Source organism: Myotis nattereri, assembly GCF_964212035.1.
Source record: "Myotis nattereri genome assembly, chromosome: 1".
NCBI lineage: Eukaryota > Metazoa > Chordata > Mammalia > Chiroptera > Vespertilionidae > Myotis > Myotis nattereri.
In genome coordinates, this window is record NC_138075.1 from 6,508,581 (window position 1) to 6,535,492 (window position 26,912).

The 26,912-nt window shown below is 44.0% G+C and overlaps 1 protein-coding gene across 3 annotated transcripts in view; it reads right to left on the reverse strand.

Annotated features, from left to right (window-relative positions):
* Positions 1-1,149: 1,149 nt before the first annotated feature.
* SETD3 (SET domain containing 3, actin N3(tau)-histidine methyltransferase) overlaps positions 1,150-26,912 on the reverse strand; it is a 59,730-nt gene continuing 33,967 nt past the window's right edge. For 2 of the 3 annotated variants that reach the window (XM_081111913.1, XM_081111912.1), the window contains 7 exons: positions 14,856-14,914; positions 13,908-14,022; positions 8,958-9,032; positions 7,809-7,975; positions 6,892-6,977; positions 3,742-3,902; positions 1,150-2,499 (listed from right to left, as the gene is read on the reverse strand). In XM_081111913.1, the coding sequence (XP_080968039.1) occupies positions 2,047-2,499; positions 3,742-3,902; positions 6,892-6,977; positions 7,809-7,975; positions 8,958-9,032; positions 13,908-14,022; positions 14,856-14,914 (1,116 nt within the window). In that variant the 3' untranslated portion in view covers positions 1,150-2,046. The remainder of the gene's footprint in view (positions 2,500-3,741; positions 3,903-6,891; positions 6,978-7,808; positions 7,976-8,957; positions 9,033-13,907; positions 14,023-14,855; positions 14,915-26,912) is intronic. The other variant, XR_013997118.1, reaches the window with a different exon arrangement.

The window sequence follows — 26,912 nt, forward strand, 5'->3', positions numbered from 1 at the left end:
TTTAAGTCTGAACTGTGTATGTTTTTTCAAAGGACACATGTGACATTAGACTTGAAAACTTCCACTCCAATGAGCAAATGATCTACAAATAAATCATGGAGTTCCAGCCACTGGACGTGGCTGCCAGAGCAGGCTCCTGGAGGCCACAGCAGCCCTTGGAAGTTAGTATTTAGTCTCAGACTATTTCTCACTTCAGGAAAGGACCTGGGTGCATGTACACAATGGAATACCACTCAGCCACAAGAAAGGATGAAATCGCATTTTTGCCACAACATGGATGGACCGAGAACATTATGCTAAGTGCAATAAGTCAGAAAAAGGTAATAAGGACCATATGATTTCACTCATATGTGGGAGATAAAACGAAAACTCATGAACACAAACAGCAGTGTGCTGGTTGCCAGGGGGGAGGCGGTGGGGAAGAAGGGAGTCCTAATATAAGGTGACAGGAGATGTGACTGGGTGGTGGGCACACGGCGCAATATACAGATCTTATAACATAGAAACCCACACCTGACACCTATACGGTTGACCATTCAGAGAGGAAAGCTGCCAACCAGGCGCGCAGCAGGGCCCTCACCCGCGGAGCTCCGGAAGCGGGTGCGCAGCAGGGCCCTCACCCGCGGAGCTCCAGAAGCGGGTGCGCAGCAGGGCCCTCACCCGCGGAGCTCCGGAAGCGGGTGCACAGCAGACGAAGCAGTGTCTCTGCAGCGTCTTCTTGGGGGAGAAGGGCTGAGACCACCCTGAGACGACCTGTAAGCAGCGATGTTGACCAAGGCAGCATCTTCAAATCAAGAGATGGCTTAAAGGAGCATCAGAGTTGATGTGAAATTTATAGTTAAGACTGGCATCTGAAAACCGGCAGCTTTCTAGGGATGGATGCGCCCACTCCCCACCCGGACGCCATCCCCAGCCTTTACTTCCCTTACAACTTAGCGTCCTCTTTATGTTCCTGCCTCTCAGGCCCTCTGTCTGAGCACCTGGCAGCTGGGGAGGCTGGGCACAGGCCTCCATCATCTCCGAACCCCCAGCAAGCACTGCATGGCACTGCTCGGCCTAAATCCCTGCCTGGTGGGCTGCAGGGTGGTTTGCATAAAAGCTCGATTCAAAGAGCCTGTCCCACTCCCAAGAAAAGGAATAGACAAGTATATTAATCACATTTTCCTTTTAATAAGGCTTTTTACTCAAAAGTGTAGCTTTGAAAATCTCTAGCTTGTTGTGAAAACCAGAAGCGCCAGGAAGCCACCTCACTCTGAACCTGGTCGCAGAAAACAGCCACTGGGTTTGCAAACTCCGCTCCCAACACTGGAAATCAAATGCATCACTTTAAGCGCAGGGCCAGCATTGGAAACTAGGAATGATGCATGTCCTACGTTGATTCAAGGAGAAAGGACACATTCTTAATACAGTAAACAAAACACAAAAAGTAAACAAATCTTTAGAAATCACTAGGTGTGTGTATAATTATATAATTAGGGTTATCGTCAACATTTAAAACTATTAAAAATAAGGTTGCCACCTTACCTCTCCTTTTGGTAACGGAGTGTTAAATTTTTAGGGGGAAAAAAAGATTCTGCAGACAAGTTTCCAAACCTCAAGCCCGTTCTCGGCTGTACAACTGCACCCCCTTCCCACACGGAGCCCCCAGCCCCCACCACGTCCTGTTTGGCAGGAGGCAGAGCAGGCCTCATTCTGGCTGTCATGATGACAGGCCCACAAAAGCACAGCTGAGAGAGGAGCTAATTCTTCCCCAGGAAGAAAATACTTTGCCCACAATGGCTCTGCACAATCTTCCACGGCACCTCTCTTCCCCCTTCGCTGTCATGGTTTGATAACTTGTTTTGCCTAAAAGCAAGATGGCAATCTTAATCAAAAAGGGAAGCTAGATTTTTTAAATAACTTAAAAAAATTATTTTTATATAAAGCAGCAAAAACACTTTCCTCTCTGCAGAAAAAAAAAAAAACACAACAAAAACGTGAAACCAGGGACCACAGCGATGTCAGGGGGCTGTCCATAAATCGGATCGAGCTCCAGGCAGAGCGCCCTCAGAGCTGCTCACCGACTCCCTCGGTGCTCTCTGAAGGTTCTTTGGCGTCTTCAGTCGCTCTTTTCCTTTCCTCTGGGTCTAAACTTTCCTTTTCTAACCTGGTCCCATTGGGAATAGAGTTTTGGCCACTGATGAGCCCGTTTTCCGCAGCCTTTGCTCGGCTGACAACCTCGGAGAGGGTGAGGGCCTCCTGCACACCAGCCTCCTCCTCCAGGCTGCGCAGGACCAGGGGCAGCCTCGAGTCCGCCCCGCCGCCCTCCAGCAGCCCTGGGTTACTCTCCTCGTACTTGGGCAGCGGCGCCCCCTCCTCCATTTGCTTGCGGTAATGCTCCCGGTTGGCAGCTGCACTCGTCACCGCCTTTTCCAAAATCTCTTTCTCACCCAAGCGCAGCTTGATGGCCATTCTCGCACGAACAGAAAGGTCGTGGTTTTTCAAGAAGGATTTGTCTTCCTAGGAAATGAAAAAGAGCACAATTAATCACAGGAAGTTTAAAGCAGCAAAACTACAGAGATAGAACGCAGATCAGCTGCTGCTGGGGGTGGGGGGCATGAGGGACATTTTGGGGGTGACACAGGTTTTAGAACTTGACTGTGGAGGTGGCTGCATGATGGTATACTCACATCATCATGTACACTTCAGCAGGGTGACTGTGCTGTGTGTGAACTATCTGTATATATAAGAGGCTAATATGCTAAGTGTACAACCATCTGACTGGTTGCTATGATGCGTACTGACCACCAGGGGGCAGATGCTCAATGCAGGAGCTGCTGAGCTGCAGTGACTTGGCAGTGGCGGTTCTCGGGTGACGCACCCCGAAACCAGAAGAGGGAGCCCGATTCTTTGTGGGATCTAGTGATTCCACCTTCAGCCGTGGGTTATGTTGTTGCTGGGGCATTGTCAGCCCAAATCTGGTTTACTGCACACTTGCGTTTTCATTCCATACCCTGTACAACAGCAACTTTGCAGAGTGCCCTCTCGCACTCCAGGACCCTGTGGGGGATGTTGGAGAGCCAGTTTCAGGCCGATCCCCACACGCCAGACTGAGGGACCCCACCTGCCGGAGGGACCCCGCTCATTCCACAGATGCCCTTGGAGCCACAGTGACACCCCAGGTTCAGCTGGCCAGGGAGGGACTGCTGGAGGTTGGCTCCAGGGCATGTCCGGCCAGTCTTGCCCAGTCCCGCCAGCCAGCCAGCCACCTTCTAATTAATTTCCTTTCAACATGCACAAATCCATGCACCAGGTCACTAGTGCCTCAATAAAGCAGTCATAAAACAGAAAAGAGGGGCCTAACTCAATGGTGCTTTAACACATGGGACAGAAAACCTCACTTCCGTTTAAAAGGTTCTCTGTCTGGTCTTGTGCAGGAATGAGCCCAGGGCTTGGCCCTTGGCTGAATGGATGAATAGGTGAATGAGTGAATGAGAAGCACTTTTGAGTTAGTGCCTCAATGGCCAACTCAAAAGCACAGATGAGAGCTTTTAGTTGTTGTATCATGTGAAGTAGAAATCACAGAGAAGTATCAAACCATGTAAACATGGTCTTCTAATCGACAATGCCTCAATATGATCCTTTTAGTAAGTGTAAACGTGTTAAACAGGAAAAAAGAATTATAGCCATTTACATGTAGAAGGAGTCTCTTATTAAGCATCTTTTAAAATATGACAAAGCTCAAATCCTCAGTCAAGTTACCTCACTGGTTGTCTTGTATGTTTTTAAAAGAAGCGAGGCTCGATCTTCAAGAAATGTCCAGAGTTTAACCTCGTTGTCCCAGCTCACAGGATACTCAGAGTTACCCAAGGTGAAGATTTTGTCGATAGCATTATCTCCTAACAAATGGTCCTTCAGTTCTTCTACAAGAAGTACAAACAGCCATCTGTTAGCAGAAGCAGCACTCATTTAAACAAGCAATCCACCTTACAAACAGCTTCTCCAAACATGTTGCTTTCCTGCCACTCGTCAGCCAGGCCTTTCTAGACTCACCAGAGTGAGTGGGAGCTGAGTGTCGGGCAGGAAAACAAGGGGAGGGCTTCCAGCTGGGTCCCCAGGAAGCCTCTATCTTCATGGTGTTTCTGAGGGACACTGAGAGCTTTAGGCAGTCTTATGAGATACTTTTAAAAGACAATCTACAGCGGCATTTGGACAACACCCTTCCTACAAGCCATGAGCTCAGTCACACCAACCGGGCCAAAAAGACATTTAGGTGAACAATGTAAAGAGTGAAAACAAACAACAGCAGAACACGTGGCGAGCCTTCTAAATTATATCTGATCAGGGCTATTCCAATAGTTGACCTGGCCACGCTATTTAGCCCAACTTACAACAAGTAAGCCACAACTGAGAAAAACAAGAAAATGGACTAGAAAAAGCTAGTTAATGAAAAACGTGCGGATGTCCACTTGTCAGGAATTTAACAATTACAAATAAACGCAAGTGAACATCTCAATTTCCTTCAACTATATTTAAGAGGAAAGGACTCAGCAACTGCTCTGAGCAGCTTCTCTCTTGGCACATTATCTTCAAAAGACCAAAACACGCTGTCCTATTCATGCTCAAGAAACCCACCAGCTCCTTATGCAATTATAAGACAGGATCTCTTTCAGAGCAAAATGCCCCACAGCTGTCACTGTTTACAATTCAAATGCAAGGACTTCTGTTGCCAGCAAACCAAACTTTTATCAGTATTAGAGTAATTCCAAGGATACATCAATTGTCTTGACATGACAAACTGTCTATGACTAGAGAGAAATGAAAAAAAATCATATCCAATCTAAAATGATTCAAGTAGTTCCTCTTTTTAAACAAGATAGATGTTAATCTAATGTTCAAAAAAGAAATTCATTAAGTCACCTTTATCAGTAAAAGATTGAGAACACTTGGGTTTTTAGATTTTTGATCCTTCAGTTTATATTCTTTTATAAAGTAATGAAAAGTTTTAAAATGTTCCCTTAGTGGTTGTTTTTGGAAGCCCCCAATACTGAGGTTATTGTTTTCGTGTCTGTCTGTGACCGGCCCGTGCCACACCTCTGTGCGAGCGAGCTGAGGAGCTCGGCCTTCTCTCTCCGCCTCTTCCGTTTGAACAGTGAGACTGCACCCATTCCGCATTACTGGAGGGATGAAACCCACCCGAGGGGAAAAGAGGCAGTCCCCAGGAGAGGGGTCAGGAACACTCAGGAAATGAACCCAAGGCTCGTGCAGTGGGCTGCCTTCCCGGGCTTTCCTCTGTTAACGATGCTGGAGCCAGCCCTGTCCTCAGGGGGTTCCTCAGCTTCACCTGCCACTACAGGAGAGAGCATCTGGTCACCCGAGGTGGCCGCCGCCCTTGCTCCTCCAGGCCCTGGGGGACGAGGACCTCTTCTGTGGATTATGTCATTTGCAAACCAACAGCAGCCATGTGGGATGCCTGGGTGCGGGCTCTGGAATTAGCTGAGTCAGGGTCATCACCTGCTGACAGAGTGGCCAAGTCCCCTGTCCTCTGTGAACTGGCATCTCTACATTAGGCCTGTGGGAACCCCTATCTCTCACCAGGTGACAATGATTAACATAAAGTATGTGGCACACTCAGTGTCGCTCAGGGCATGCAGTGGGTCATCATGACCATCGCCTCTTCATTATAAATGCCTTTAGTATATAAACTGTGACACTGAACTCTGTACCACTGTATTACATGCAAGAAAAGCTCACAGTTAACCCTTACTCCGTTCATTAAACAGAACTGATGAACCCCTACCTAAGCACGAGATTACCCAAAGCTCTCACCTGAGTGAGGGTGAGGCTACAGCACCGTGGCTGCGCGAGAGGGACCACTGCCACCCAGCGCCTTGGTGGGTCCTGCAGTCGGTGTCTAAATGGCCTCTCTGTGTTGGGACTAAGTGGCCTCTCCCTCCATCCTGGGGAAGGCCTGGGCCAGGCAGCACTTCTCCGGGGCCCAGACATGAAGTCAGCGAGCTGGGGATGGGCGAGCCCAGTGGTGTCCCCTCCAAGGCCCAATGCCCTTCCCCAGTGCTCAGGCAGCTGTGGGCAGGACACTCACTGGGTTCACTTAGACGGCCACTAGCTCACTTGCTCCCTCTCTCTCCCTCCCTCCTACCGCTCTGTTGGGCACACACGGGCTCTAAGGGAGGTGACAAGAACAGCAAATGCACACAGTTAAAGAAGAAGCCTCACCACCGGAGCATGTGCAGCAGGTTCAGATAAAAAACGGAAAAAAACCCCCACAGTAAGTCAAGCCTCAGTAAGAAACCCCAAAAGACGGTTTTAGGCAAACACTAAACAGATTCTCAGTACATATACTGAACTCTTTCTGCGACTGAGGATGGGGTTGGAGGCAAGCACATTTTGTGACTGAAGTAGATTGTTTGCGGCGGTATTTACTCTAACCCGACGCCCAGAATTAGAAGGCCTGCTGGTGACTTCAGATCAGAACCCAGAGCTGGTTAGCAAAGAAAGCCCGGTGGCCCACGTAGGCCACTGCTGCCAGTGACTCCAGAGTGGACTAAGCGCTAACTGCCCTGGGGAACAGAGAGCAGTGCACGGCGAGGAAACAGCACTGTCATCCTGGGCAAGAAGCACGTCAACAACTCCCATTTCCAAATGTGAACTTTCCACACAGCTCAACAATCCAAGATGTTTTAAGTTTTCTTCCAACCAGGTAGAAATTCTTTATGACAAATGAATACTGACAACACATCAAGGATTTAATAAAACATTTACAGAGTAAAGTAGAACTTCTTTCTCCATTGCTGCTATCCTACCTCCTGCCAAAAGGTACTTTAGTTTTCAGCAATTTTATCTTTCATGAATTTTTGGACAAGTGAACATTTTCTTCCTGAAAGGACTTACCTTCGGTCATGCAGAATACTCGGAGAAAAGCCAGCAGCTGGGCAGAGATGGGCGGCTCCGTAAAGTGCAAGGCGAACACGCTGGACCTGACGAAACAGGAAGATCAGTCACCTGCTTGCTCCCAGAGAAGCCCCTGAAGCTGCAATCCCCGTGCCGTCCTCAGGAGCGTGGAGCTGGCATGAGTCAGTCCAGCTCCTCGCCTCAACTATGAAAGCCCCTTGCACAGGGGAGGCCGCTGACCGATGAAGACGGCGTGGCCATCTCTGCTGGCAATTCTTACAATCTAACAGCCTAACTGCAGGTTGCATACAACACACCGAGAGAATTAAGCATACCTGAGGTTCCTAAAAAATGTTAACAATAATTTATGTTGAGTTCACATTTTAATCATGAATCAAATATTGACAAGTTCAATGAAAAAAAGCCTGGATAATCCATTTTCATTAAGAACGGTTCCTCCGTTCCCTGGAGAACTAATGAATCATAATTCGTGTCCTCTTTATCATTTTGCACCTCAAATGCACTAAAATCTTAAAGAATTTAAGTAGAAATTCTTGAAATCACTGAGGATCATGACTTCATTACAGAAACTAATGGTGGCAAAGAATTAAATGAAACAAAATGATCCAGGTCATTAACCTTTTCAAGGTGAAAGACATTAATGATACCAAAGCACTTATTTAACTTAATGAGGATTTCAGGCCACAGGCCCTGGAACTGCCTGTGAGCGCTCCCAGTGACACCATTATGTTTATCGGAGACACTGGGAAGCCACCAGGCATCTCCACGGTGAAAACTTGCTGTGTAATAGGGATACAGGAATTAAGGCAAACTGTGGGGAAGTTCTGTTAACACACATTATGCAGCAGTAAACATTTCAAGCAGCACAGGAAAGAGCTGACCAGTTTTCTACGTACGTGGGGATGCCAGCGCGGGCCAACACCTCCGCCTTCATCGCGTAGAGCCTGTCACTTTTACTCACTCCAAGCTTTATTTTCACTCTGTCGTGTGAATTATTGTCAAAGAAAAAACCACTGTGGATCACAAACTCTGCATTTGACCGAGTGCCATAAAAAATGTAAATCTGAGATGCAGTAAAGAAAAAAATAAAGGGACATAAAAGAAACTTAACATCCATTCTTAACACAGAGCAGGGCAAAGGATCGGCGTACACTTAACATGACTGTACACTAAGGCAACGAGGCAGCTCTGACTGACTCGGCTCCTACACTGTGCACCACCTGTGCTAGGGGGAGGCTGCAGCAAGAGGTGCAATTTCCCCAACTTCCCAAACTGTCAGGGAGGCCAGGGCCTTCCTCACAATCCTGTCCCCCTGGGGACAGTAGGACTGTCATTCACCAATGCCCTCTACAATTCACCACGCTCCTCCCCTGCTTTCAATACAAGACTCACTCTAATGGAGTGAGCTTAAAGTGATGTCTGCCAGTAATTCCTATAGCAATTCTGACCTAGCAGGAGGGTCTATTCAGGTTTCTGCAAAGAGCAGATCAGTACTTTGTTGGACAAATAGTCTTCATTTTGTCTCAAATGGAACGTCAGTGGTCTACAACAGTCCTGGGTTTTTTTGTACTACCTGCTTGGTCATATGACCAGTAGATAGAATGAAGTTATTTGCAGGTGCCTATTCTCAAACGTAGTGAAAGGTGTAATCCTGCCCACATTATTAGATAAAAATTCACAGATTCAAGTACAAGTAGATTTTGTACTTCCTGGTTCCTCTATGTTTTTACCACTTAAATAGCCTCCTTTTAAAGGTTCTAGTCAACAGAAAAAGAAATAAAAACAATGAAGTTTATAAACTGAAAAATTTGTTCTACTGTCGTAACACAAAGTTTGTTTTTAGTTGACAACTTTACAAATAGGTCAACTATGCAAATAATTTCATTTAAATCTTGTTGTTGTTGTGGATGTAAAGGTCTGATGCAAAGCACAATGTGTTTACAACAGCTCCCAAACAATCCTCAATAGAAGTCCCCCCTTCTCCTGCCCGACAGAGCATGAGCTCAGTGCCCACTGGCCCGCCCCCACTCCGGCAGCCGGCCTACCTGCTCTCCAGCCCGGAAGTCCTGCAGAGCCACACATTCACAGCGGTCGTCCTCCAGGTTGTACCCAGTGGTGATCTGGGGGGACAACAAGGGTCTCTCACTCAGGAGGGTCTTTTTTGGGCAAGTAGAGAATAAAAGCTCCCCACAGGGCATCAAAAGGGTGCACTGTACATGCTTTATAAAGCTGAGCAAAGAACTCCATGTTAAATGAATACTATTTATACCAGAAATTCATATGAAAGATTCTGTGCCTGAAAGACGTACTCTTAGGAAAATATATTCTATAGATTATCACTTGGTCTCAAAAACAAAACAAAACACGTAAACCATTTATTACAAAGTTCCTGCCTTGGAGCCCCACCCCCAGGAGCAATGCTGTGGATTTAGGAGCTCATGAGAACTCCATTGACCTGCAAGTACTGTCTCTATCTAATGTCTGGCTTTTATGAAACTGAAGTTGGTTTTCCATAGAGAAAGAATAAGGGAAAAAGAAAAGCTCCATTTCTAACTTATGGGCATAATTTACTCTGAAATTAGAGAAATTAAAATGTTCAGATAAGCTCAGGAGAAACAACTCAGTTGTACCCTATTCACTTTCTGCTGAGAGCTACCTTGTGAGAGTTTCTAAGCCCATTACAAATAAATACCAAATCCGCATTTCCCCTTATCCCCTGGGAGGGGGGGTCAGGCAACGCCAAGGCCTAGGCCAAGCATGTCAAACTGCGGCTGGCGGGCCGCATGCCAACAAGGCCGTGCATTTGACATGCTTGGTCTAGGCCAGGGGTGGGCAAACTTTTTGACTCGAGGGCCACAATGGGTTCTTAAACTGGGCCGGAGGGCCAGAACAAAAGCATGGATGGAGTGTTTGTGTGAACTAATATAAATTCAAAGTAAACATCATTACATAAAAGGGTACGGTCTCTTTTTTTTTTTTTTTTTTAGTTTTATTCATTTCAAACGGGCTGGATCCGGCCCGCGGGCCGTAGTTTGCCCACGGCTGGTCTAGGCACTCAAGTCATAAAGAACTCTGCCCACCTCAGGGGGCGGCATTCTGTTTTCTAATTTTCCTTGGAGTATTTCCTCCTCGTGTGTCAGGCCCCTGCGTGACTGAGGGCCTGGCCTGGTTTTGTTTGCAAAACCTTCCAAGTGGCCCCCAATCCCAGGCCTCCCCCCGCAGCCCAAGCAACAGCAGTGACGCCCTCCGGTCTAAAGCTTTCAGTGCTCCACCCGCCTGCGGAGAACATTCACACTCCAGCAAGGCCAGCTTGCGAGGAGCCCGGGCCTCCCTTCAGCCTCCTGCATGCCACTGACCTGCCACACCGGCCAACCTTGTGCTGGGAATTGCCCTCTGCTCCAGTTCCTCCCGAGACCCACCCCAGCCTCCTTCTGCCGGCCCATGGCCCCTGTGCAGATGCCCCGTCACCCACAGCAGGCATTTACCTGCGCGCTGGCCCAGCCAGGCAGAGCTGGAGCGCCCCTTCACCTGTGTCTGGGGGCTCAGCACGCTGTGCCTAATACCTGACACTGCCTTTGAGAATCCTTCCTTGACGCACAAATCCCAGGCGGAAGAACAGGGCCTTCTTAGGAGTCTGTCCCTCCCCTACCCCTGTCTCCTAGACTGTCTGTAAAGGCTCATTAATTACTTTTGAACTCTTCATTTTGCCCTTAGAGAACCAAAATTCAAGGCAAACAAGTGCTACTTCCTAATAAAGGTACCAACAGTTTGAGTCCAAAATATAAACACCTTGAGTCTAGGGAACAGTATTCTGGGATCAAAGGCCATGTGACTCACTGTTAAACTCAACATCCCCGAAGCAATGGGTATTTAACCAGTATCTAGAAACCCTTCACAGTGCTGCAAGACCAACGGGAAACAGGAAAGCCATGAGAAATAAACAAAGCCAGGTATTCTGGCAGAAGAGCTCCAGGAAGTTCCTACCCAAACATGACTTTGATAGTAAGGTATGGGATAGGAACTACCCATCAACTCCAGCCCTGAAGGTCTGGAACTCGACAGTGTGGGCACACATGGATGCCACAGGGTATGAAGAGACAGGAAGGCAGTCAGGGGAAGCAGGAGGGACAGGGGAAGGGGAACACGGAAGTAGGGAAGGCCAACAATACATAAAAATGAACAGGCAGAAATACAGGAGAAGACAACAGGACAGGAAGGGAGGCTTATGGAAGGGGCAGTGAGATGATCTTGTGCAGGGTGCTTGGGACGGCCTCGCTTGAGGAGTGCTGTGAGGAGTCCTGGAGACATCCCAGGACAGTGGTACAGGCAGAGAGAACAGCAGGTGCAAAGGCCCTGAGGTGGGCACGTGCTGGTGTCTGAGAAACCACAGGGGACTGGGCCTGTGTGTTGGGGGCGTGTAGTGGGGACAGGTTGAGTGGGGTGCCTTCTCTGCTACTGGGAAAAGCTGGGCTCATGTGAATCTAAATGTTTTAGATTTTTCAATAGTCAAACAGAAAGACCCTGAAAAAGAGCCTCCCTCAATTCTGCATGAGTTTCAAGGCTCCTGCACCCTCACTGCAGTCACACAATTCAAATGTCAGGGCCAATTGTTCCAACGCAGTACCCACTGGAGCTCACACAGTGGTCGACGCACCACACAGGAGTGTGCTTCTCTGTAAATTCAACAATCTCCAGACAGGAAACCTGCTGCTTTATGAATTCTGAACAAGTCATGCTGAACTTAAAGACATATTATTCCTTACAGCTTAATACAACGTCTCATACACTTGTTGAATTTGTTTCTGCGAGTGGCCAGAGTCCGTTCACGTTCACTAGAGCCTGTGGCTGAGAGATCTGACCAGCCTTCACCTCATTTTGCTTCCCATGCTCCTTACTGGCACAGACTTGATCTTCCACTGCTCCCGTGAGCAGGTTTGGAGACATTGTTGGAAGCACACAGCGTTGCTGGGTTACAAATTTCTGTCTATTCCCTCAATGATAGTCAGAACAGACAGACACCAACTGTCAGGATCGACACACACAAAAGAATATCTACTGTCTGAAAAGCCAGCCTTAACTTCAAGTACCTTTTAAAAAGAGATTAACTGCTAATACATAGCATACACAATTCTGCAGTGTTAAAATAGATTCTTAAATTCTACCAGACGAAATTTCCCACCAGGTGTACAATTACAATGGGAACAGCTCCACAAAGGTGTAGGTTAACCGCAGGAAAGTGCTAACATGGTGGGTAAACCTTCTGAAGGTGAACAGTGTTTTTGCCAGGGCTGTGGCGAGGTAAAGACGGTATTTAGAAAAAAATACAGCATGAAGAGTTGTCATCAATTCGTTATTTTTGTTTTGAGATAATCTAACTTTTTTCTTTACTTTCAGAGGAAAAAGTGAATAGTTAATCCCGTTTACATGAAAGCAACATAAACACCAGTGTGTATGGGAGTGTGTAAGAGTTCACATGGCAGTGAAGGTTGGAGATGTACAGGAAGTCCTCACCAGTGACCTGGGAGGCCCCAGGCAGGGGCCCTGCAGCTGGGTAGGGCCACATTCACAGCACAAGCTTCTGGACTGTTTAACTGGTTTTGTGTGTTTACAATAAAGTGTACTTTTAAAATTTTAGATACAAAAAAAATAAACCATAATGATCAATCAAGTTCGGGAACCAATGATCTAATCAAAAACAAAAACAAAAACAAAAACAAAAGAAAGAAAAGAAAAGAAAAGAAAAGAAAGAAAAATACTATAGTCAAATATTAAAAGCTATTTGAAAATATTAAAACTTCAGTCTTATGATCAGCTTAAAACAGCTCTGAAGGGAAAGTAAATACAGAACAAAGAATGTAAAATATTCATTAATGAAAATAAATGGTAAAACATGCTACTATTCCTTAAAATGGCTAATTATGTTAAGTATATATAAATTAAGGCAAAAATATAAGTATAAAGGTGGGACTACTTCGCTACAATTTCAGCGTGTACTTGTTGCTAGACATTTCCCAGATCAGCAGGAGGGTATGCGATTTTACACATGTGCTCACTATTTTGTAGAATTAAATGTGAAATATTCATTTATAGCATTTTTCCATTCTATTTATAATACTGCTAATAACAAAGAAAGTTGACATTGAAAAAAAATTAACCAAATCAGTATACCAGTATAAGGCTTAAAAATGCAAACTATTCTAAAGTTGATCATATTTCGAGGCACTAATATCAGGATCTCTTTCTCAGACACCCATCTCAGCACAGAGAGCCGTCAACTTCGCTGTTACTTGGAATCCAGAGAATGCTGAGAAGCACAGAGCAGCTTCCTCCTTTTGTGCATCGTAATTAACAATCATAAAATTTCTCTGTTTTCTTCATGTCTCCTACCCAGCACTCCCCAGTCTGATGATGCCAAATGAGTCCTGCAGTCAAGGCCCATGGCCAAGTACATCCCCTCCCACCCCAGCACCAGGAATCCAGTACCGGCTCCCAAACAAAAGCAGGTTAATAATTGGGGCCAAGGATGTGTCAGTGTGTCAGGTGAAAGGAGGGGCAGGAAGGAACCACAGAACCGTACCTAACTGGAGTACAGTCAGCAAAGGAAGAAAACAAGGAACATAAAAGGAAAACAAGGAAGAAAGGTTTTTCAATAAATCAGTATTTTTAAAAGAATAAGAAGACAGAAACTTGGTTTAGTCTGTGGTTCAATAACATAAGAAAATTAATGTTTAGGCTGGAATTATGGCTTCACAAATAAATGCAGTTCACTGCGGCTTTCAAAAGTGATGTAAGATTCAAGTTCCCGGTCGGTTTTCGGGATTAAGTAAACACAAGGAGAGAAAAATACCGGCCTCTGTTTGTGGGCGGCGGGAGGGGTGTTTGCTCCCTCTGGAGGAGACAATCAGGGGAGAAAATGGTTTGGAGGAGGAATGCCCACTTTCAAGTTTAACCACAATGGCTTCCCTGATTAAGCACAACACCGCGGAGGTCATTACCAGGCCATTGGTGTGATTGCACATGTCCCACAGAGGAATGAGAGCCAGGGTCACCCGGGAACCGTCCTCCGTGGGAATCTGGTTTTGTCGTGTCATCACAGAAGAGACTGCCCACCTGTGCCAAGCAGAGAAAAGGTGCATTAGAGTCAGGACACTTGAAAGCCCAGCCCAGTAGTAACTTGACCAGAAGCTGAGATTTGTCTGACTGCTCACATATCTTTAAAGCTTTCCCTAAGCACCAAAGGTGATGGGTGGGCTTCCTCAACAGCATTTAAAATTAGACCTCGGGCTGAGAGCAGGAAGGGAGAGGTGGAAGGAAAAGGAGCCACAGGGAATCCGGGAGTGAGCCACTAAGGGAGAAGGTTCCCGCCAAGTCAGAGGCCTAGAAGAAGACTCTGGAGGAGGGCCCAGAACAGAGTTCTCCCGGCCCTGGGTCTTCTCTGCCCGTCAAGACGAACCTCACCCTCTTTTACACAATGCTGAGTCTGTACCTATTTTAAGCCTCAGTGAAAAGTGAACAATATAACTCCTTTCTGATCAGAAATCCTTTAAAAATGCTACAAAATGTGGAGGGCTAGTTTTTATTATATTGTACAGTGAATTAAATCTTTTGTTCTAAATGACGACCAAAGCTTTACACTAAAACAGTCTTTTTAAAAGAAAAAAATTCTCACGACCACCCCAAGTATCACTTGGCTGCCTCAACTACTTCCCACCATTACAGGTGAATGGCAATTTCTCCTCAGCTATTAAAATGCTGACACTGGTCCCAGCTGTCATTATAACTTCTGAAAGACTGTCTCCGTCTTGAGGTTTTAAATGGCCACACAGGTCACTTCTTGCTGAAGCATTTCTCACTTCCAAGAGCCCAAATTCACTTAGAAACCACCCCCCAACACACACACACACACACACACACACACACACACACACACACCCCATACCAACCTGTAGTCCTCATAAGTGAAAGAATCCTTCAAGGGCAGTTTGTTGGCATGAGGATGGGTCTGGGAATTAGAAGTTTTAGAAAGCAGAGGTGAGAAGAGAAAGAGAGAAAACAGAAATCAGTCAGCAGAATTTCATTATTTAGCTGCCTAACAGATCCTAACAAGAGCCAAATGAAGCAGGAGGCGTCCAGCCGCTGCTGAGGGATCATCATGCTATTATGCTCTCATACATCACTGTCAACTTAATTTGTTGTGCCCAGCAGCCGCCATAAATCTGCTTTTTCCTCTTTCCATACTAGAACCCGTGGACATGGCACAAAAATAAAATTTAAGGTGGACTGACTTCACAAAAGGTAGGCACGCCCACTCGACAGAAACCTGGAGCCCACAAAGTCCAGTGTCCATCCGTGCAGACTTCCTTTGTGTCTTGTGCCATAATGTGCTGCACGGCCCTTATGTCTAGATTTCAAATCTCCCCTTACATCAATAAAAGGGACAATTAAAGGCACTCTAATAAATGGAAAGTTCTTTCATTTATCTCTGACTTAAATCATTTGGATGGGAATCAACGTGTTATGTGCAAATGAATCATCTACATGGTAAATGTGGCTCCAGGACAAAAAAATCAGGAAAAATACAGGTTTGTGAAATTACAAAATAAATTTTACAAACAGATTTTTTGAAAAATAGAGATTGGCATATTTAAATTTTACTACTTATTTTTCTGGACAAAAGAACATTTGGTAAAAATATCCAAAACTTCACACTTACGAGAAAATTTTATACATTTCATATTCTCTCTTCACAACACTCCCCTCCCCCGCACCTTAGACCTCGCAAGCACTTAAAAACTTTCTCTCAATTAAGGAATTAAAAGCTGTAACAGTATCATTTTAATCTTCAGTTTCAATTACAGTCTGATAGACAGATTGCAGTAAGTGATCAAATGAACAAACGGTGATTTCTGAGATACAAATGCAATTCTGCTGTTCTGTGTGCACCACTGTTAATGCATGAAGCTCCATGTAGCACGCAGTTTTTACTCTTGACGCATTAGCATCACAAGTGCACAGTAATTTATCATCGCTCACTGTAATGTACTCGCTGGCACCGTATGCAGGACAGTAGGGGATGAGGTAAAAGTGGCTCAAACCGTAAATCAATTAGAAAACAAAAGCTTGTGCTCAGTGCGCAATTTTAGGCAAATTATATATTACAAAAGGCTGCCAATTGGGTGTTAGCTCCCAGGTGCCCGCTGCTCCCCTCTAATCCCTAGCCCAGTTTTAACCCTTTGGAAGGAAAGTCAACATGTAAAAATAGTCACGTAGTTTTTAAGTGTTGTAATAAAAATGAAATTAAAGAAGAAGTTTTAAGTCAATACATAAAATAACGTGCTGCCCTGGGCATTTTCTAGCTCCTCTAGGAATACCAGGAAAGCCTATCTTTGGGATTAAAAAGATCGATGCCATGGTCAACCAACTAAGGTGGGAGAACCTAAGAGATGGATCGGAGCTTCATTCTTCTTGCAACAAACGACAAGCATGGCTATGTCCTGAGTCTGGAAGGTGCACTCCACTGAATTACAAAACCGAATCACAAGAGCGCTCAGGTTTTTCCTCATACAAGTACAAATTCAGCAAGAGAACTGTCCCTCTTTCCAAAACTGATCTGATGATTAAACGTACCGTAGAAAACCTCAGAAATTCTGTGGCTAACATTTCCCTCCGCGTACAATGAAATAAAGCCTCCCATCCCCGGCACATCCCATCTCTTTTCAAACTCCAGGAGGTGGGAAAGCATTGTTGCTTTTCTTACTTTAAAATATTTTAATTTACTTAAACTGTGGAATGAATTATGGTATTCTGGAAGTTGGTAAATTCCAATGCTAAATCCCTTAAGTATTCAAAAATTTGATTGCCCCTCCCCAAAAGTTCGACTTATTAAATAGGAGAAAAAATGAAAATTCTCAAAACTGGAATGCTTGGCTGTCAAAACGACTTGAAAAAGAATCTTCCGACACTCGACACTGGAACATCTTAAATAGCTTCGGACAATACAGAAACAATTCAAATGACAGCAACCTCCTTAAGGTTGAAAAAGACAAAGCATTCACTCTCCAAAATGTTCCCCTTCCTTTGTATCCATTTCTTACCAAAAATATAAGTTCATGCTCACAGTCCTGATGAAGTTGTAAAGAAAACTCAAGAAAAATGCACAAATGCTTTCTTCAGATTAAGAATATTTTGGCTGTGGGGTTATGTAATATCTTCAGAATCTGTCAGAAATAGCTGTTCTTATCTGCTTAAAAAAATACAGTGTGCCTACTGCACATAATTCTGGTCGAAAAAGCTACCCGTCACAGACGCATGCACCTAACAGTTACACTGAAGCAAAATGTGACAGGACCAAGAAAGGCAAGAAGAGAAAGGCAAATCACTCCCACTTCACCAGGGCTCTCACTACTGTGGCACGATCGCCACCTACTGGTGTCAGGGTGGACAGGTGACAGTCACGCCAGGGCAAGGTTTATCTAGCATGGCGAGGCGTCAGCTTTACTCCAGCAAATCTGTTTCCAAAAACACCCGCTCTACCTCTTAAAATTATTATGTAATAGTTTTACAAGGATCTTTAAACATTCAAAGATTAGAAATTATTTGCATATGAAAAACATTTAGCTAAAAAAAAAAAAACAACAAAAAAAAAACATTTAGCTCCGAAAAGAAATATTTTCACATATCCTGAAAAAATGAACAAGAAAAATGTCTATTCCAAACACTCTTTGTTGAAGCTCTGGACAGTGATATTTTTTAAAACACTGGACAGAATGATACTGTTGTTGTTGTTGCTTAGAAACCAAGCCTGTGGAAGACCAAGTTAAAGTTTAAAAATATATCTTGTAAAAACTGTCATCTTAACCTGAAGTTACCTGAAAGTTCCTAAAATGTTCATAGATGCTAGTATTTAAGCTCATACTTTAAAGGAAGGATAACTGAATATTCCTGACTTTCTAGAGCAAAATCCTGTAAGGATTTAGTTTATTATGACATACCCTCTCCAGTAGAAGATATTATTAACCTGTACTTCAAAAATAAACATATAAATTAAAACAGAAAACTTCCTCTTCATGGCCAGTTAGCTGGACAGCTGGAATATACAGAGGAGGGATGCAAAGGGGGGTGTCTGGCCGGCAGAGGCGCCAGTGGAGAGATCATGGGGTCTGCCACAGCAAATCCCCTCCACTCCTCACGTGCAGGATGAGAAACTAGCCATGGATTGCCTGCAGCTTTTTAAGCGACTGGCATTTTCACTTTCTTGAGCATTATAAATATTTGCACTTGGAGAAATTAACAATTGCCATAGCTCATAATCAGACTTGAAGCCCTATAGAGTTCGCTTTAAAAAGAGGTTCCTCATTTTCTATGCCCAGCCAGGCGCCACTGCAAAGCCCTCCCCACGCCCTTCTCTAGGAGGGATGCAGACGAGGCACAGTAATATTGTACCTAGTACAAAATAATCACTATGTTTGGGAAAGATTAATATCTAAAATCATTTGTTTGGCTTCAATAAAAAGAAGTAATATTGCTAAATATGTAAGTATGACATTTTGAAGAATTTACCATATTGCATGGGTCTGGTAGCTATGCTTAAGGAAATTAAAAAGCACTACAGTCAGCATATTTGATCCTTATTAAAGTTCTGTCTTGAACTATCACTCACATAAAACAAAAATAAACCAAGAAGAAATTTACATAAAACCTATGGATTACAAGAGTTTGAAGATGAAAAAATGAACAATATTCTGGCTTTAAAAAATTGATTTAGCATGCAGCTTCTCTTCATAGTCCCTTGATAAAAATGAAATCTCCCTAACAAACACTTAATAAAACCTGTCAATATCTCTGGAAAGAAAAATGACACAAATGCATTAAGTATTAAATACCCTTGGAAAAAGTCACATATTCCATGAATTTTTGATGTACTATCTTGACATTAATGTAAAACCTTGATATTTATAATTGACAGATATTTAATAAAGTATAGAAGAAGATGGCTGCTCTGCAGCATGCAAATTTTCCAGGTTGATCAGAAATGAGAGATACAGACATGTACTTAAACTAAATAAACAGTTAATATGTGTTATGCAGATCAGCTGCAGTCTTATTTTAAGCTCAGACAACAAACCTCTGTGGAAACCCAAAATAAGCAGAATTCATTATGATGTGAACCCTAATTCAGACACATCTACATGTGAAAGAGCTTTGAAACATTAATGTTCTGACCAAGAACAGAACACATCTGAGTTAAAGTTGTTTTTTGGCATCTAACGAAAAGCATTTTTTGAATAATAAAAATTAACACACACCAATATATAAAGGTATTTTCCAAAATAATTCTCAAAAGAAACACATTTAACCTAAAGAAAGCTTCAAAATTCTCTAAGGGGGAGGGGTAAAAAGGATTAGAATACATAACCAGCCTCTAAGATACACACACTTCTCATCGAATACTCACTCATTTCTACCTAGACTGAGTCTTATAGGGAAACCAAGTTGAATACATTTAATAATCACCCTCAATGAGGCATTTAAAGATACTAAAAGGAAAGTGGCTCAGTTCATAAAAATGACTCCTAAACACTGTATTTAAAAGAATTTATAGTCTGCTATAATATATAATCAATTGTTAATTTCAACACTATATACAGTAGTTCAGTGACTCAGTAATGGCTCTGTAGTATCAGAATGACAAAACTGTACCTAGTTTGTCTAACAAAAAAAACGTAACAGTATGCAATTAAAATGTTCTAACTAAACCATGTCTAAGAATTATTTGGCCTCACTTCTTAAGCATACGTTAAAAGGAACAGCTGGGTTAACTAGCTGTGGACAGGTACACCTAACTCTAGTGATGGCTCCACTTCTTTTTTCTGTAAGGATACAGCCAGTAACAGACCTCAGACTTTTTCTGTGAGGGTGCAGTTATAAGTTTTGGAAATGACCCCATCTCACATAACCAAGACATCTTTGGTGCTTTCAATGCCAGGAGAAATTCCTCCACAGGAGAGCCCAGTGGCACCCTCCCCAAAGCAGTGTAGATCTGGTGTCTCAGCAAATGTTAGGTTCTTTGCAAAGTGGGGAGAGGGCGAGGGGCCCCAGGCAGCTCCACGGAGCCACCGTGAAGGCCTGGATCGCACCACCCACAGAGGAAGGGCTCAGGGATGAGCAGGAGGTGCTTCCCTACAAGAAGCTGACTGAGGAGAAGTGGGAGATGGGAAATGAAAGGAAGAAAGCTGACAGCCGACAGGAGACCCAAAGATGGCAGGCAGGAAAAACAGAGCAAAGGCAGAAATAACGGGGGGCAGAAGGAAAACGTGCCCTGAAACGCTGGGCCCCCAAGGCAGCTGACAGAAGCAGTGTGTAAGGCAGGCAGCACGTTTCTAGGTCAACCAGCCCTTTGCTCATATTTCACTCTCCAAGTGGATGTAACACAGTTTAACATAATGACAAATTGAAAATATCTATTGAATCTAGAATTTAGTTTTGATGACCATAAATCAGAATCAAAGCATGGTTCATGAATTTGGCTCTTGAGAGGAAAAATCAATTTTTAAGACTTTTATATTTAAACACAGATTACATCCAACTCTTCAGGGAATTTTCCATCATAAAGTTCTTTGAATTCACTCAATATAATCAAATAAATACATCGATACACATCACATTTAAATTGTTTGCTTTTCACTTATAGATATAATTTTTCTACAACAAGTGTGTATTACTTAATAATAAAAAGTTTTTAACTAAGAAAATGAGATTAGTGGAGAAATATCAGCATGGTTCAATAAATGTATAAAATTACTTTAAGACGAAAGAATTGTTTTCGTGGGAAGACACTGAAATCTATAGCCTGCATCCAGTCTAAATTAAATGGAAATTTATGTACTTTCAAAACTCGACTGGTTACTGTTGGTACACCCTGAAGATGGACCATCAGCCAAACTGAGGCATAATCAATCAACATTTTGACTGTCAATTCTTTACTCATTCAACAATATTTACTGTCTCAGAAAAAAGTTGAAGATAGGTTAGGACTAGAAATTCATTCATCCAACAACTGTTTTATTTACTGACTCTCTCTGAAGTGGAAAGCACTCTGCTAGGTGCCATGTGACAGGTGGACAGACAGGTGAACATCCTCTAGGGCTATGACATAGGGGCAGCCAGGTAAGTGACTTAAAAAACAGTTGATGCAAGAGGCTACTCAGATCCCCCTCTTCAGGGCCACCTTCTCCAGCCACCCAGGTTACTCTGCTCCATATCTTCCCAGCCCTGGGCCCTTCTTTCCCAGGCTGACCTCAGCTTGTGTATGCGTGCGTGTGTGCGTCCGCACATTCCATTAATGTTTCTTCCCCACAGTAGGTATGCTCAGTGAGGCAAGGCCCACATCTTTTTTGACCACCAGGAAATTCCTAATGCCTCGTTTGCAGAGGCATCCAAGTAAGAAAAGAAGTACACTTCCCCTGACCTGCTCCCTGTGGTGGAGGAGAGCTGCCACCTGGTGGACGGATTTCCTCTCTCTGGATATGGCCAGAACGATAAGAAAGAATAAAGTGACAACTTTCCACACCACCATGACTCCAAAGGCGAAGAGAGGGAGGACCAGGTAATCCAATCACAACCCAGGTAATCTGGTTCCCATATCCCCATCAAGAGCTCTGCCCACTTGGGCACCCCTGGCGGAGAGACTGTCCACAGGCTTCCCCAGAAATAGTTTTTGGTCCTTTTCTTCGTGCTTCCGTCTCTAATGAACAGAATATTTTCCCACTTCCCTAGGGGTCAAAGAATCTTTTCTTTCTCTCTCTCTCTTCCCCTTTATCCCAATATATCTTTCAGTACATTTATTTAAAGTAAGCTCTACTTGCCCTAACCGGTTTGGCACAGTGAATAGATCATCAGCCTGCGGACTGAAGGGTTACGGGTTCGATTCTGGTCAAGGGCATGTACCTTGGTTGCAGGCTCGATCCCCATGTGGGAGGCAACCAATTGATGTGTCTCTCTCACATTGATGTTTCTCTCTCTCTCTGTCTCTCCTCCTCCATTCTCTCTAAATCTAAAAAAAAAAAAAAAAAAAAAAAAAAAGGAAAAATATCCTCAAGTGAGGATTAACAAAAAAAAAAAAAATAGAAAAGAAATCACTCCTCTATTTTAAGAATCCAATGAGGAGCAACATGACCAGTCCTTGGTACCAAGCAGTCACCATTTCCTCACCACACTCCAGCTCACCCAGCAGAGTGCACACCTGTGAAAAGGCGAGCCCGTCACTTTCAGATCACCCAACACTGTGCCTCAGTTTCCTCATCTGAAAAGGGGGCCACACAAGCAACTTCTATCTTCTAAGTCTTAAGTCCTCTGTTTTTTTTGCATTTGACATGCTCCCCCTCAAAATATCTCCATCTGCTGAGAAACTTAAGGATTCTAAATCACAATCAAACCTCTCCTTTGCTCCGTGAAGATGGTGGACAGTTCCCACCACGTGATCAATGCTTATTCACAAGGTACACATTCTTGCAACCCCTCCAACTTATTAAAGAAACTAGAAATAAACAGAATGGCTAAGGCAGTTACTGCTTTAGAAGAACATATTTGTATCAAAAAAGCAAGCAAGAATTTATTATTATTGGCTTCATGGTATTTCTTTTTCGCTCTAACAATTTTAGCTTTCAGTGACTCAGGATGAAGACTTTGTTTGGACTCTGGTTAAATTATTCAAGCTAGTGTGATCAGAGTCACCGGTCATTGAGAGGAGAGCATGCATATAAACCCTTGTCCCAGGAGAGGAACTGCCAGGGCTCGGTGCATGGGAAAGCTCTCTGGATCTCCGGGAGAGAGTAAGAGAGAGAGAGAGGCTGAGAGAGGAAGCAGGGGTGGTGCCATCTGTTAAGCACTCTGTAAGGAACTCAATTTTGAGAACTTTATGTGGACTGTATAACTAAATCACCCTGATCCCTATGAAATGGGCACTGTTACTGGGCCCCTTGTATTGATGAGGAAACCGAAGGGCACAGAAGTTAATGGCATGTCCAAGGTTCCCAGCTAATAAATGATGGGGCTGGGATAAGGGCCTAGGCAATGCATTTTTGAAGTTTGAAGCAAAGGATTATTAGTTATCCTACTTTATAAACAAAGCATAAGTTCTGATATGGTAAATATGTGAAATTCTAGAAAAATGGTTGGTAAATATTGCTCCCATTTAAAATTCAGTGTAAATTTATTTGAAAGGACATTATAAAGCTTAGAGGCAGACAATATTAGCAAAACTAAGGCTAAATCTATTATTTGCCAAACCACCAGAAAGGACACCATATAAAAGTTCCTGCCTACAGTCATACGATCGCAGACCGGGATGTAACCGGAGACAATCTAGCCCAGCTCCCTTCGTCCTGGATGGGAAGGACCCTGTCCCAGAAAACACGTCTACACCAAATGCATGCAGAGCTGTTCCTTTCCTTCACCCAGTTTAACGAAAGGACTCCCATCTGGAATTTACTTTCTGGTCTTTTCTTCACTAGAATTGTGTCACACTGGTGTCCCAACAAGCTCCTATATTCTATTATCTGGAATTCCTATCACTTTCGTGATATTTCTGAACAGCCTCTGAGACACCCCACAGCTTTATCCATCATAAAAGCAAGTTCTGACATCTTTCTGCTACTTTCAACTCTCTCAGTTGTCAATGTTGTTCGGGAAATGAACCTTGGACCCTTAAATGCTCTGTGCGACACAGAACCTGAGAACCCATATATGTCAGACCCAGGCTCGGATAAGCAAGGCCAAGTGCTGATGGAGTGAGCCAACCCTAATTCAGGACTCCCATAGCTGCATGCATCTCCCAGCGCCCACAGTCTTCGGCACTTCGCAGGAATATCCATACATCACAAGGTGCTACTGTTACCAGCTGCTCTGAGGAAATCCCAATGATAACAAAACTAGGGTAAAGGTCCCTGCTGCACCACTTCCGGCTGCGGGTCACAGGAGGTGGGGTGAGACCCATGTCTGAGAACACAGCTCTGAGTTCAGTGTTTCCAGGCCCATGCAGGCATATCTGTTGGCAGAATCTGGGGACACAGCTCTGGGTTCAGTGGGTCTGTGGGCAGAGTCTCGGGACAGCCAGTCCTGAGCATGCTGGTCCCTTCTCCATCTCAGGACTTTTCTCATCCTTCCTGTTCTCTACTGCCCATGCTTACACTGTGCTCAAAAGGTACCAATCAAAGAGAAAATCCCCAACACTATTTCTCTGGTCACCGTGAGTGGAGCGGAATTATGTTCCACCTGAAGGGGAGTAAGGTATAGAGGCCCCAGAGCACGAGGTAGCTCCACTTCTCGGTTATAAGATCAAGTTGCCAATAAAGAGCTACTGCTCAGAAAAGTCTAGATAACCTCTCTGTTTCTCCCAAAGGGAACTTTCAAACATATTATCCTGAGTTGTAATAAATAAAACAAATATTTTAGCCTTACTGATAAAACTAATCCCATTAAAACTGCAATGTACTGAATTATAGGGTTATATTTATTAGAGTCAAACAGAATGTTGTTATAGCAAGTCAAGACAGCCACTTGACCAAGCAAATGCAATTTAAAATGTCCATGCCTTTGGGTAGAGTAGCTGAGAGCTTTCTTTTTCATTAAAAAACAAAAAAATGATTTTATATTCATCTTCAGTTGATAAAAAATTCTCTTTCATTTCACTAAAAATCTAAAATAGGTATCGGAACTCTTTCAAGCACTACTGTACCCCCTAGAAAAGTAAAAAAAATAAGAATAAATAAAAGCAGGCACAAAGATGTCATCAATACTTATTGTCTAGTTTCCCAATAGTATTAAAATTACTAAGGAAAACATAAAAAAATAAAGAAAAGTCTTCTATAAAGCATTGTTAGTTAGTCTACCTTGAAAGTCAATAGGGTGTGAAACCGAGGAGGACAGGGGAGGCCAGAATGCGAGGACTGGCATTGAGCGTCATCGGCTTCCAGCTTGAGAGAACAGCGAGTGATGGCCAAGCAGTACGTCAGAAAATGTGAATCTCACTACTCCTTTCCCATAACGATTACATTTTGCCTTATAGCTTCTTAATTAAATGCCTAACTGATCAATAGTTATGAAATGGATTTCACTCTCATTTTCATCACAGGGAACACTATCTCACAGTCTAAGAATACCACTTTGTTGGCATAGTCAATTTGTGGAAACACACTGTCAATGAGAGAATCGTTTAATCAGTGCACACCTTTTCAGCACCACCTATAAAAGAGACCCTTATTAAACTGTTCACTAGGAACAGAAAGCAAGAAATCCAACTTTTTGACTTAAGTCACAGATGAGAAAAGACTTCAGAACTGGGTTTTGAAAACCAGGTCTAACCCCGAGCCTGAAGTCCTGAAACTTGGGGAACACTTAGAATGAGCTGGGTAAGGCTGAGTGTTAGGAAGGGCCCCTGGAATCAGTGAATGGTGGCCCCCAGACCCACCAGAGAGCTTGCCATTGGCAAGGTAGTGGGGAGGGGCCAGGCTGAGTGTGAAAAGTCCTTGATAAAAGCCATGGTTAAAGACAGAAGGTAGACAAGACATTGTTTCAAAGGCACAGGGATGTTCTGTAAAGCAAGGGGATAAAAGAGGACAGAAGGAAAGTCTGAGAATGAAGGGAAATGAAGAGACAGCACAGAGCAATGTCACAGGCACCTGACACAGCCAGGGCTCACCTGAGCTACCGGGGAGAATTCTTTCCCAGGGAGACAACAAGAAACAGGAGTGCATCTCACACGCTCTTAGTTTTCTCAGGGAACAAGGAACAGAGGAGCCTGGGAGCGGCCGGAGCTACAACACCCAGGGGAAGGAGAGAGGCCAGGGAGACACAGCGATGCGCCTCTCTGGCCAGGCTGACGTCTGGCTCGCCTTGGAGTTAACAGTCACCCGGACACTCTGAGGAAGGGGACCGTGAGAAGGACATGGGCCTGTTAGTAAATGACAACTGTCAACTCTTTCATAGGAAACATGTGGCATTCCGAGTTTAGATTTAGTCTCCAACTCCTCAGGCTGAGGAAGGTGACACAGAAGAGAATTCTTCCTAAGCACTTAATGAAGTTACGCAAAAAGAAAAAAATCTGTTTCCCCATCTGCACTTCCAGGCACATAATAGAAAGTGACATTTTCAACACAGGTTTGTCGAGATCATTAGCTCTGTCAATTAAGGTTTTATGCTCGGCAAAATGACCATTGTTTTTGTTTTTTTTCTATTCATCTATTAATTCCTAAAAAAAAAAAAAAAGTAGCAATATCTATAAGTAATCTTATTTATCCCTGGAAAATCCTGATGTGTAAAATAGTTTCCCCCAATATTCACAACAAACATTTGATATTCCTTTCCAAATTCAAATAATTTATGCCCCCCAACTGATTCACTTCACCAAACCCTAAGACAGTTTTAAGACCCCTCTTCCTGCAAACTTTCATATGCCCTCCAGTGAGCTGTGAATTTCTAATGCACAGTCTGCAAAATACCTCCATGCACTTCATTTTAAACCATGCTCAATTGCTCCTGAGTTGCTCTCTGGCATTCAGTCACTCACTCACTCACTCACTCATTCAACAAACATTGATGGAGTGCCCATTCCTGAGTGAAATGCTGGGCCAGGAAATGGAAAACAAGTCAGCAGCGGGTCTACCCTCTCATGGCTTCCTGTCTGATGGAGGCACCACTGGGATGAGAGGTCGAAAGTGCCTCGCACAGAGCTCCAGAAATGGCAGTGCAGAAGGCGGGCTGCTTCTAGGAAGCTGAGCAGTGAAGGGGGGAGGCAGTGGGTGGAGAGGCCCGAAGCAGGAGGGTCCGGCCCGGGGCTGTGCAGCACATGATGCCTTGCACAGGACAGGGCTCTGGAGCAGCCTCCACCCACCTGGTCCGTCTCTTCAGTTGTAAAATGAAGACAGGTTTGCTGCCTTGAGGGCCACTGATAAGTTAGTGTCCTTCTAGGGAAAAGGATTTCAATTTAGTAGACTGGTCAGTTA